Consider the following 11,832-nt stretch of genomic DNA (forward strand, 5'->3'; position numbering starts at 1 on the left):
ACAGTGCAGAGTCCTTTTCTTAGGAGCTCACATTCCAGAGTGAAGACAGCAAATACATAAGTGAATAAATAAATATATAGCGCCTCAAGGTGATAACAAGTGTGGGAAATAAATGGGGATACTAGTTCATACAGGGTGAAGAAGGAAGAGTTGTCCAGTAAAGGGACATTTGCTCAGAGACCTAAGAAAGTGGAGGTGACCCATGGCACTATCCAGGGACACCCTGTCCGGTGCACACATGCTGAGGCAGGGGGGTACCTGAGCCATCTGGGAACCAGCAAGGAGGCCAGTAGGGTTGGAAGAGGGGGTAAGAGATAAGGGCACGGGGGTGCAGGTCCTTGGAGGCCCCTTTCGATTTTACACGTGGTGTGAGATGGGTGCCCTCTGAAAGCTTTGAGCATGATAGATGGAATTCTGTTTTCCAAAATCTCTCTGGCTGCTGTGAGGAGAATAGACCATAGAGGTTGTAAGGGCAGGGCAGGGAAACTGGTTGAGGGGCTAGAGGAATAATCCCAATGATACAATTGTTCTTCCTTGACCAAAGAGGGTTGAACTGAATCCCTAGACGGCCAGCTTGTTAGACTAATAACTGTTGCTATATACATTTGCCATAGTTTTCAAAGTACGCCCGTATCCATTATCTCTCGTTGCATCCTCATTATACCCCGTGGAGGCACGCCAGCTACTCATTCTTATTTCAGAGGAGAGTCTTGAGACTCAGGAAAGTTAAGCCTCCTGCCTCAGGCCATAAAAAGTAGATCTGCACTGGTTTGTGATTCCCAAGCCAGGGCTCTCTTTCTGCCACACCCAGGTCATGGCCAACCCTTCTATCTCATATCTCACTTCTTTGGACCAGAAAGCTACCAGACCATTGTAGGGTGAGAACTAACCTTTACTGAGTTTCCCGAACTTTCCAGGGCCAGGGCAGGATATTTACACACATGGTCTCATTGTCTCTTCACAGCCACCTTGCAGGGTGATCATCCTTATTTTAAGACAAAGGAAGTACTGATAAGGATTGATTTGCCCAGCGTCAGGCAACTAGTGATGGATCTGGAATTGGAATCGTTATCTTTCTGATTCTAGAACCCCAAGGCCTCTTAAACCCAAAGTCGTTAAGTGATGAAATGAACATGGAAAGCCCATTCTTGGCGTTCCTCCTCCGTAGGGGCTGGGAAGGGAAGGGGTAACATCAGGACCTGAATCCAGAGAGGGATAGGGATCCGTAAAGGAGTCCCCCAACTGCACCCGCACCCCGCCCCATTCTCGGAGGTCGCTCTGAGCGTGTGTTCTGTCTCTTTGTGTAGGGTGCTCCAAAGTGACCTGCATCAGCTTGACCCGGGAGGCCTCCATTAAACTGTCCCCCTTGCATGGCAAACAGATCTCCATCCGCTACCTGGACATGACGGACTGCTTCGTGCTGGAGGACGAAGGCCTGCACACCATCGCGGCGCACTGCACGCAGCTGACCCACCTGTACCTGCGCCGCTGCGTCCGCCTCACGGATGAGGGCCTCCGCTACCTGATGATCTACTGCGCCTCCATCAAGGAACTGAGCGTGAGCGACTGCCGCTTCGTCAGCGACTTCGGTCTGCGAGAGATCGCCAAGCTGGAGTCCCGCCTGCGGTACCTCAGCATCGCCCACTGCGGCCGCGTCACCGACGTGGGCATCCGCTACGTGGCCAAGTACTGCGGCAAGCTGCGCTACCTCAACGCGAGGGGCTGCGAGGGCATCACGGACCACGGCGTGGAGTACCTCGCCAAGAACTGCGCGAAACTCAAGTCTCTGGACATCGGCAAATGCCCTCTGGTCTCCGACACGGGCCTAGAGTGCCTGGCCCTGAACTGCTTCAATCTCAAGCGGCTCAGCCTCAAGTCCTGCGAGAGCATCACGGGCCAGGGCTTGCAGATCGTGGCGGCCAACTGCTTCGACCTGCAGATGCTGAACGTGCAGGATTGCGAGGTGTCCGTGGAGGCCCTGCGCTTCGTGAAACGCCACTGCAAGCGCTGCGTCATCGAGCACACCAACCCTGCCTTCTTCTGAAGGGACGGCTTCCAGCCGTCGCTGTCTTCGTACAGACCTGAACAAAACAAAATGTTGTTTCAAAGCAGCGTGTGTAAGCGCCGACACCCACTCGTAGCAGCTCTTTCTTCCAGGAAGGTTCTTAGGAATCTGGCTTTTCTTTTTCCTAATTTCTCGTGGGCAACAGAGGTCCAGGAAAGGAGGCTGGGGGGCACATTTCTATCGCAGCCAACAGTTTTTTGGGGGGGTCAGGTCATTTGTAGGCAGTTTCTCCTCTCAGAAAGATGTACCTCAGAAAGCGGATTGCAGTGTGTTTAGGAACGCGCCTTTTTCTCTCTGTCTCCCTCCCCCTGGCCACAGCCCCGAGCCCCGAGGTCTACACCCTGGTCCCTCCTACCCCACTGCTCCCTCTCCTACACCGACAGCAAATTATCAGAATAATAATGCTCTCCAGACCGCCTCCTCTTTCAACTGCTTGATTGGCCTAAAGCACATTTTTCAGCCCCACACCCAAACAAATTCTTGTTAGATAAACGTCACAGCACCTGGTATATATGAAGCGCTTCTAAACCTTTTTAAAGAATCATAGGTGGCAGGCAGCACGGTGGAGGAAGAGACCTGCGTTGTTCCCCCACCTCCCAGCCCTGCCACTTGCGAGCTGTGTGACCTTGGGCCAAGCACTTGACCTCTCTGGGCTTCGGCTTCCAGCACCGCATCAGAGGCCATCCTCCGATCTGATGGAGCATTAGCTTCGTGCCCAGTTTAGAGCTGAGGGAATAGAGACGTCAGTAAACACAGGCTCCTTGGCATAGAGCACAGGAGACCTCTACCTCTTCCAAGGGTGTTGATTCTGTGGATGCTTTCAGGAGACACGCCACCACCAGCGTCCTGTATGTCCGTCAGTCCGACCTGAGTATCACTCACAGCCTGTTTTTTTTTTGGTGAGCGAGTCTCTTGGTCATCTTCTCCTGCCCAGCTAGATGGATGGATTCTGTACACAGATGCTTTCGGCATCACTCCACTCCACACCATCGTATGGAGGCCATGGGATTCCTAATCACAGCAAAACCCACATCCCCCAGTCAGGTTGATCTTTCTGAGTGGTTTCAAGTAGGAGGAAAGACACGCATAATTTCTAATTAACAAGGGAGGCCCAAGAGAACACATGTCCTCTAGGGTTTTTCGAATCCCTCTCACTGCACACGTGGCATGCATGCACACATCTGCCCTGCAGCTGGGAGGAACAGACGCCTTGGTTCTTTGTCATTCAGATCACATTTCTACTTTCCTCATCTATTTGTTTCCTTGTGCATCCAGACTTCATCGCATGAAGCCTGTTGGGGTTAAGTCATAAGTGTTTAATGTTGCAGATTGCCACCTTGTGTGCCTTCCCCTGTGACTGCATGTCCTCCGAAAAAGATGCAGAGCAGACTTCCAGGTAGTTTAAATCCTGTCCACTCAAAAGTGCCACACAAATGGAAGAAGGAACACAATGATAAGACTTAGGCTCTGGTCCACCAACCAGACCCTTGGAATACAACATTAAAGTCATTGCCAAGTATGCATTTTAAATGATCCTATTTGGATAGAAATCCATTTGCTATCCTCATTCATGTGAAGTTAGGATGCCAGAAATTCCATTGCTTGTTTTCATGAAATTTAATTGCTTTTTGTTAATAAACCCATGACCTCTCTTAAATTACTCTTTGGCAACAGCCCTCCTCCGTCACTGTTCAAACGGTTCATCCATTTCTTTCTCAAAGGATCCACCACCCAGACCCAGAAGCTCTGTGTCTGCAAGTCAAGCACATGGAATGGGTTTCAGATGGAGCCTACGCCTCACTTGACAACTGCACTCCTGCGTGCCTTTGTCCTACGTTGAGAAGCAGGAGGTAGGGTATAAAATATGACCTCCTCTCCAATCAACACCGCCAGCAGCTTAGAGGCGCACTCAAGGCTGTGTGCCATGGGGGAAAAGGAATTGTTTGGCTGGGGATAGTATCTAGTGATGGTCACAAGCTTTAGAACCGTGAAAGGGGTTGAAGGTAGCGTTTCCCTGCTGTATGACTTGTGACCTTGTCTAAAGCTTCAGAATTTGAGAGTCACAAAGGATTGTGCCTAACCCTTGGCACTGGGATCTTCCAAGTGAGCTGCTTTAATTCTCCCGGAATGAGAGGAGAGATCCAAAATGGCTCCCAGCACCAGAGAAGGGGTATCCCATTCCAAATACCTTTATCACCACCACCTGACCACAGCACCTAAACCGTCTTCCAAACATGAGACAAAGCCAACGTTCACACCGATTGCCCAGCATGGACTGTCTTTCCCAGTTTCTCCCTTTTCCCCAGTCTTCTCTTCACCCATTCTGCTTCCCCTTGTTGTAGGTACCTATGACACAGGTTCCCGGGGTAACAGCTCAGCAGATTTTAAGAGACCAAGCAAAAAGCCTCACTAGGAAATTGATCTGAGTTTAAAACGTTGCTTCCTTCCTGCCTTTGCAAAATTGAATGCTCGTTGTTGTTGTTTTTTAATTCTAATGTTCAAATCACTGCGTGCTGTATGACTCTAAAAAGCCTTAATTTACTACCACCAAGAAATAAAGCAATATGTTCGTAATTGGGTTAAGCCTCATTTAATACCCTGGCCAAAGGAGCCTGGTGTTCAGATGGTGACAATCAAGAGTGAGGGAGAACTTTGCCTCATGTCGAAGTAGAGAGCAGGTCGGGTCACTGCAGTTGTTGTCCCTTTAAAGTTGCACCCATAGTTTTGTCAATCCCCTTAGTTCACGGTCTTTTCGCTGAAAATTAGCAGGTAAGTGAAAAATCATTACCTTCACAGTTTAGTTTAGGTCTTCAACTCCCTAACCCACCCTTTGGAGTCAGGTGTGTTTTGGAATTTATAATTTTTCACATTTTAGGAAGTTATCTATGGCGTATTTTGTAACACCCCTAGTAGAATCTTGGACAGCACTCTTTTTTTTTTTTTTTTTTTTTTTTTTTTTTTTTGCAGTACGCGGCCTCTCACTGTTGTGGCCTCTCCCATTGCGGAGCACAGGCTCCAGATGCGCAGGCTCAGTGCCCGTGGCTCACGGGCCCAGCTGCTCCGTGGCATGTGGGATCCTCCCGGACCGGGGCACAAACCTGTGTCCCCTGCATTGGCAGGCGGACTCTCAACCACTGTGCCACCAGGGAAGCCCAGCTACTGAATTTTATACTGATGAGATCAGTATGTCTGAATTCTATCCTGGCCCATGTGACGATCAACATATGATGGAAACTGGATGTTGCAATCCATTCTTCATGAACAGTGACTCCCCAGGGAGTGCCGGTCATTTTCTTCTGAAGCAGCAGATGGTCCTCAGCATCGCTTAACTCCTTTAACGAAAGTGTACTGACCAGGTACTGCAATAGGTTCCAGGTGAATAAGAAACAATATCCTTACGCTAAAGGAACTCAGATCAAATAAGATCATGTAAGGAGCTGGAAGGTGGAGAAAGGAATATACAAAGGAGAGTGGCAACATTTTTTCACTCATTCATCAAATAAGTATTCTTTAAGAACCCCAGTAGGTGTCAGGCACCATGCTGGCACTGAGAGTCTCGCCCTGATGGTGTTCACCAAAGAAATCATTTTCATCATTATATGGAGAGAAGGATAAAGCTTAGGGACTCCTCTCAGGGAGAAGATCCTTGAGCTGGATTTTATAACTCAGACAAGGTGAGCTTCACAAGCCATGATGCACTTGACCATCCAAAACATGGAGCTCACTCAGGGACAAAATATTTGATAAAGTTGATGAAGCCATTTCTCTCTACTGTAGGTTAAGATAATCATAATATTAACTATTCTAACTCTAGGTTAACTTTGCCTTTTCCTTGAGTTAGTCATATGGAAATAGAAAGTTCTCTTTTATTCTAAGGTCGTCCCATAGATTAATTCCTACATACACGTACACGCTCTCTCACCCACAATACGCACATAATATAATTTTTAAAGTATGGGAACATTTTGCAGAAACAACACTCACACATAATTTCTGGGACAAACTCTAAGAACCTCAAAGCAGCTTGACTATCCTCCAAACAGCATATGAAACGACAAACAGTCCGAACACAGCCATAGCCCAGCAAAACTGCCATAATAATTTCCACAGAATCTAGCTCAGGGAGAGGGAGATAGCAGGTCCACCCCTCAATAATCCTTGGGTTCTTCAGCCAACATTGTGTGCTTTGGTTTTACCCTAAGCATTATGCACTTATGATGGGAATGGTCAGAGAGAATAAGTGATGTTTCTCAGTGTACCATGTCTCTATTAAAAACTGGTCTGTGTCAATAATCCGAAAAGTACTGGATGGCCCAAGTAAGATTGTTTAAGTAGCTGTTAAAATTTCCAAGGAATGGATTTTACTTGTAAATTCACTGAGGCTGGGATTCTTTGAAACCTCAAATTTTATCAGGGTTGCAAATGTGAAATTATCGGCCCACAGTAATAATCAACTAAACAGTGAAATCCATTAGAAAGTGGAAGAGTGATAGGAAAGCTTTTAATCCCTGTTCCCCTGCAGTCACAGGCAATAATCCTCCTGGTTTTCCAGAGCCCCAAAGGTCTCCCAAAGTCTGAGTAGTAGACTTATTAAGCCCATTTCCAGATAAGCACACAAAGATACAGGGGAGAGGATTTCTAATTACAAAGATTAACCAGTAATTGGTACTTCCTCTTTCTCTAATCTTCTAACAACCACTAATGAACACACAGCCACCTTGTATAAATAAATTTTTTTAAAAATCCGGGTTTCACATCCTGAATGTATTCTTCACAGGTGTTTACATTAAGAATTTAAACAAACTTATCATGGTCTTTTTCATTTAAGAGAAAGTAGATAAAGGGACAAAACTGTCACAACTGATAAATATCCTCCTTCATTTTTATCTCAAAGCCTTTCTTTTAGAGATGGAGACCAAAATAGACATGATTACCTTTGTATAATTTTACATTTTTATACTTCCAGTATAACTGGAATGCATTGCATTAGATTTTAAACTGTGCAATCTCTCATTTTGCAGTCCCACTGCCTAATAATTGGAGAAATGTGAGAAATATTGGTTTTTCATGCTCCCTTGCCACTTAGTAAATCCCCTGAAGAGATCATTTCATTTTGCTGAACAGATCCTTGTCTTAGTAGAAGATCCAGAGAGGTAGAATATCTCTCATTACATCCACGCAGGCCAGCATGTGATTCATGACATAGTTGATCTGTATGAATGACGTTCGTGAAGCACAAGCTTTCCATTAGCTACCCGGACTGTGAGATTCCAGTTGGCTCTCTTTTATGTCCATAATTTTTAAACACCCAAAGAATAATGACCACTGGAGGTTTGGAGACCAGGAGGCTATGGATTTTTAAAAAATAAGAGAGAGAGAGAGAAAACAACAACAACAACAAAAAAAAAACCCTTCAAATAATGACCTCTAACTCACATAATGAAAACCAAAATCTCCTCCAGATTTCCAAGCTGGCATTGTTTCACTGGTACCCTCACCTTGGGGTTCCTGTGTGTAATGTTTCTTTTAAAAATAGTGCACACGGGAAAGCGATGGGAAATACAAACACCGCCTAGGGAGGGCATTAGTCTCCTTTCATTTTAAAACGTGTGCTTAATCCCACATGCACGTGGCAAAATAACCTCAAAGCTGATCATGTTATGTAACGAGTCCTTTTGCTTTTCAAGAACAGCCACATGTTCTCAGGTACTGTCTCTGTTTCTTTAACTTCCCTCACCCGAAATTCGTTGGCCTTGAGGCTTCAGGGCTCTGACGCCTACTTCTTCACAGCCAATAGCTTGCTCTGGTCATGGAGAAAAGTGACCTTTCTTATCTGATTTTCTGCTCAATGCAAAGTATTATATCAGCAGCTCCACAGCAAAGTCCCTCTCCAGGGCTTGGGAACCCAATGTTAAACCTTGGGAGTAGCTGGAATCCAGGAAAGGCCTTGGGAGAATTTGGCTGAACGTCTCTGTTGGCTGAAACTAAGAAACACTGAGCTAATGCAACTTTTTAAACTTTTTTAAAGGTTACTGTGTCTTGATTTGAGTGAGATAAATTTTATGTACGTAACTTCCTTTTTCACAGTACTGCCCATTGAGTTCTCTGTGGCAACTGATGAAATACAAATTCAAGTTTAAGTCCTGTTTTGGTTTGGTTTTGTATTCTTCTGTATTTTTTTTTAGTTGTGCTAGGTGGGTTTGGCTACTCTTGTGTTGTAAACTGTTTTCAGAAGACGTGTCCCTGGGTTGGACGGTGGGGTGAGGTGCATTCTCTGGTGATTTCAAAGACCTTCTCAGGCAACACTGCTAAGCATGGGTAGCCCAAAGTTCAGAAGAAAATACCACTGTCAGATGCTAGAGCAATTTGTCAGGGCCACAGAGCATTTTTGGAGATGATCCTGGAAATATAACGAGCCTTGATCTGGAAGACCACAGAGGTATTCCACTCCATTTCTCCAAGTTGAATTCCAAGCAGTATGCAGAGAGTTAATTACCCCATAGCTATAAGCTATACATTTAACAAATTTGGAGGTTTTTTGTTTTTGGGTTTTTTTTTTTTGCCAAACCCAAAACTTCATGATCTATTTGTAGATGTTCCCTCATCATTCATCATTTCCTATTCATTTCCCTGGATGGTCCTGCTCGTGCAGTGTTTACAGTGGTAAATTTTGCTCCCCTTAGAATCCAGGGTCCTTCATGTAAATGATTAGTGACTATCAGTAAGTTTCTTGAAAATGGTTACAAAACTATAGGTAAGCCCTCAATAGATGTGGGCTTAAAAATTTGAAAACATTTCAAAAAGCCACTGAGAGAAAAGTGTCAAGGTTCTTTATGATATTTTGTTTCTGGTAGAACATCACAGGAACAAATGGTTTGTAGGTCTTTTGTTCTTGCTTTTAATGAATGCCCAAATATATCCTTTCTATATGTCCAGGAACAGACTAGAAATACAAATAACTGAACTTCTTAAAGATTAAGTTTCATTTTAGAAGTGTTCCAACTTCGGTTGAAAGGATTACAATTAGAACTTTCTCATTTCACTTCACCTCTGTCTTAGGAAGACCTGCTGGTCCCACAACTTTATATAACTAAAAAAAACCCTTTGCTTTTTGTTTGGGTTGTAATAGGTGCAATAGACATGGATTGTGTAGTAGATGAGTTCTAGGTATCATTGATTGTATTCCAAGATATCATTAGCATAGAGATAAATTTAAGTCTGCTTCAAGTTAGCATCAAGCAGTTAGCCTCAGTAGGATTTATGCACATCTGAACACCTAATCCTCCAGAAAACTACTCTTAACCACCATCCTTCTGATTTAGCAGAATCTGAACAAAGAGTAGAAGTTCTTACAGGCCCTTTTTCCAACCTTCCTGAAACCTCTCCCCACCACTAATCTGAAAGCAGAGAGTCTTGCCAAAGGACTCAAACCAAATGCACTTAGGTCAGTTATTCTCGACTTCTTTATTAACAATTTCCAAATGTCCCTGAATTTACCTTGGTCTAGCATTTGGGATGCCTCTAAGCTTTCTACAGTAATTTCTTTCTTTTTTTTTTTTTTTTTTTTTTTTGAAGACGTTGGGGGTAGGAGTTTTTTATTTAATTAATTTATTTTTGCTGTGTTGGGTCTTCGTTTCTGTGCGAGGGCTTTCTCTAGTTGCGGCAAGCGGGGGCCACTCTTCATCGCGGTGGGCGGGCCTCTCACTATTGCGGCCTCTCGTTGCGGAGCACAGGCTCCAGACGCACAGGCTCAGTAGTTGTGGCTCATGGGCCTAGTTGCTCCGCGGCATGTGGGATCCTCCCAGACCAGGGCTCGAACCCGTGTCTCCTGCATTAGCAGGCAGATTCTCAACCACTGCACCACCAGGGAAGCCCTACAGTAATTTCTTAATGTCTCCACCAGCATTCCTCTTGACATTAGAAGTCCGTGGTAGCAGAACTTCAATATGCTGTTGTGCTAAGAGCAAGTCCCTCCTACAGACTCCAAAAGAGCAAACACAGAGATATTGACCAACTCTGCCCCTGGCACATATTACAAGTACAAAGAGAAAAAGTTGCCTTTAACTTTTTATAACATGATCAGATCTGATCAAGTTAATTAATTATCAGATTAGGATTTAAGAGTCCAGAATTTGCTTCTTGGTCCTGCCACTGATTTTCTGTTAACGTTTGGAAGAATCGTTTAATTTCTGTATTAAAAGATATGACAACAAGAGTTAAAGGGTCAAATTTTTTGGAAGTATCATCATTGTTCATATTTTACATGACAGACTGGTTTTCATATAAAAAGGTGGTTGGGTAGGTGACAGATAGATAGATGATAGATAATGTATACATATACAAACATGTATATATTTGGTCAAGGAGTACCCAGCATGGATGGCATCTCATAAAAGTTTCTGGTGTTTGTGAAATTCTCACTTGCTCAGTATTTTATTTAGCTTTTTGAGACTCAGAACAAAACAACAATGGAGACACATCTATCAAAAATATTGAGTGCTGTGTCTGCCCTCAATTTTTATCAAAATCACTCTAAATCTTGCCAATCTGTCCAACTAAGAAGAGTAAAAGAATAGAGATATTCTACTGATGCTGGAATAAGGACAAGAAAGATGTTTGACTCAGCCAATGAAATTGAAACCCTATAGGAGAAAGCCAAGGGGATAAATAACCCATCTGAATTAGGATGCAGACAGGACTTCATGGCTTAGATTTTTTTTTCTCAGCTCTGGTTACTAGGACTAAAGATGAGGGTATTTGCTGATGGCATCCAAAAGTCTCCTCTTTGCCAAACACAATATTTTTTCCAATGTGGTAGTGAAATGTGTCTTTTGTACTGATTTTTAAAATCCTCTAGCCAGATTTTTTTCTGGAAAAATGTAGCAGAATGAATACCATTGATAATCAGAAGTAGCCAGCATTCTAGGGAAACCATTTCCAAAGAACACAGCTACATTTCTGTATGTACTGCCTCTTAGTGTTTTCTTTTGGGCAGAGCAGTTAGATCTGACTATGGAAAGACATAATTGAAGGGCAGGCTGAAGACGTGAAATATTCTAAAGATGTCAAAGAAATACTTGGTTATGTAGGTCTTATGTCACTACTATTACTTTATTTTTTTAAGTGGCGTATCTGGGAATGTGGAGTAATGCACAGGAAGAGGGAACGGACTGTTATATATAATTTGTTCAGATCAGAGTTTGTATGAGCTCCGTGACACCAGAAGGACAGATATCCACAGCTGACTTGGTTAGGGAAAGCTTCTCTGAGGAGATGATGTTGCAGTAGGAGAGAAAATGCATTTGCATTGCAGCAATGCAAACAATTTGCAACTGAGTGCTGTTATTAGTTTCCTATTATAGATTACAAAATACCCCCAAATTTGGCAATTTAAAGCAATAGACATTTATTATCTCAGTTTCTGTGGGTCACAGAACTGTATTACAACTGTATCACAAGTTCTGTATCTCACAGAACTTGGAAGCAGTTTACTGGGTGATTCTGCCTCAGGGCCTTTCAGTTAAGATAGCATCCTTGGCTGTAGTCAACTGAAGGCTTGGCAGGTTGAAGAATCCACTTCCAACCTCACTTGATGGCTACTGGCAGGAAGCCCTGCCGTATAGGACTCTCCATGGGGCTGCTCATGACATGCCAGCTGGTTTCCCCCAGACTGAGTGAGCCAAGAATGAGGATGAGAGATAGCAAGCAGGAAGCCACGTGCCTTAAATGACCCTGCCTTGGAATGACATACTATCACTTCCGCTGTA

General features: G+C 44.1%; 1 protein-coding gene across 2 annotated transcripts in view; it reads left to right on the top strand.

Moving 5' to 3' along the window:
• The window catches only part of FBXL7 (F-box and leucine rich repeat protein 7), a 442,109-nt gene extending 437,470 nt beyond the window's left edge, over positions 1-4,639 (top strand). For both annotated transcript variants that reach the window (XM_060092743.1, XM_060092744.1), the window contains exon 4: positions 1,308-4,639. In XM_060092743.1, the coding sequence (XP_059948726.1) occupies positions 1,308-2,044 (737 nt within the window). In that variant the 3' untranslated portion in view covers positions 2,045-4,639. The remainder of the gene's footprint in view (positions 1-1,307) is intronic.
• The last annotated feature ends 7,193 nt before the right edge of the window (positions 4,640-11,832 follow it).

This window comes from Mesoplodon densirostris, chromosome 3, assembly GCF_025265405.1.
Source record: "Mesoplodon densirostris isolate mMesDen1 chromosome 3, mMesDen1 primary haplotype, whole genome shotgun sequence".
Taxonomy (NCBI): Eukaryota; Metazoa; Chordata; class Mammalia; order Artiodactyla; family Ziphiidae; genus Mesoplodon; species Mesoplodon densirostris.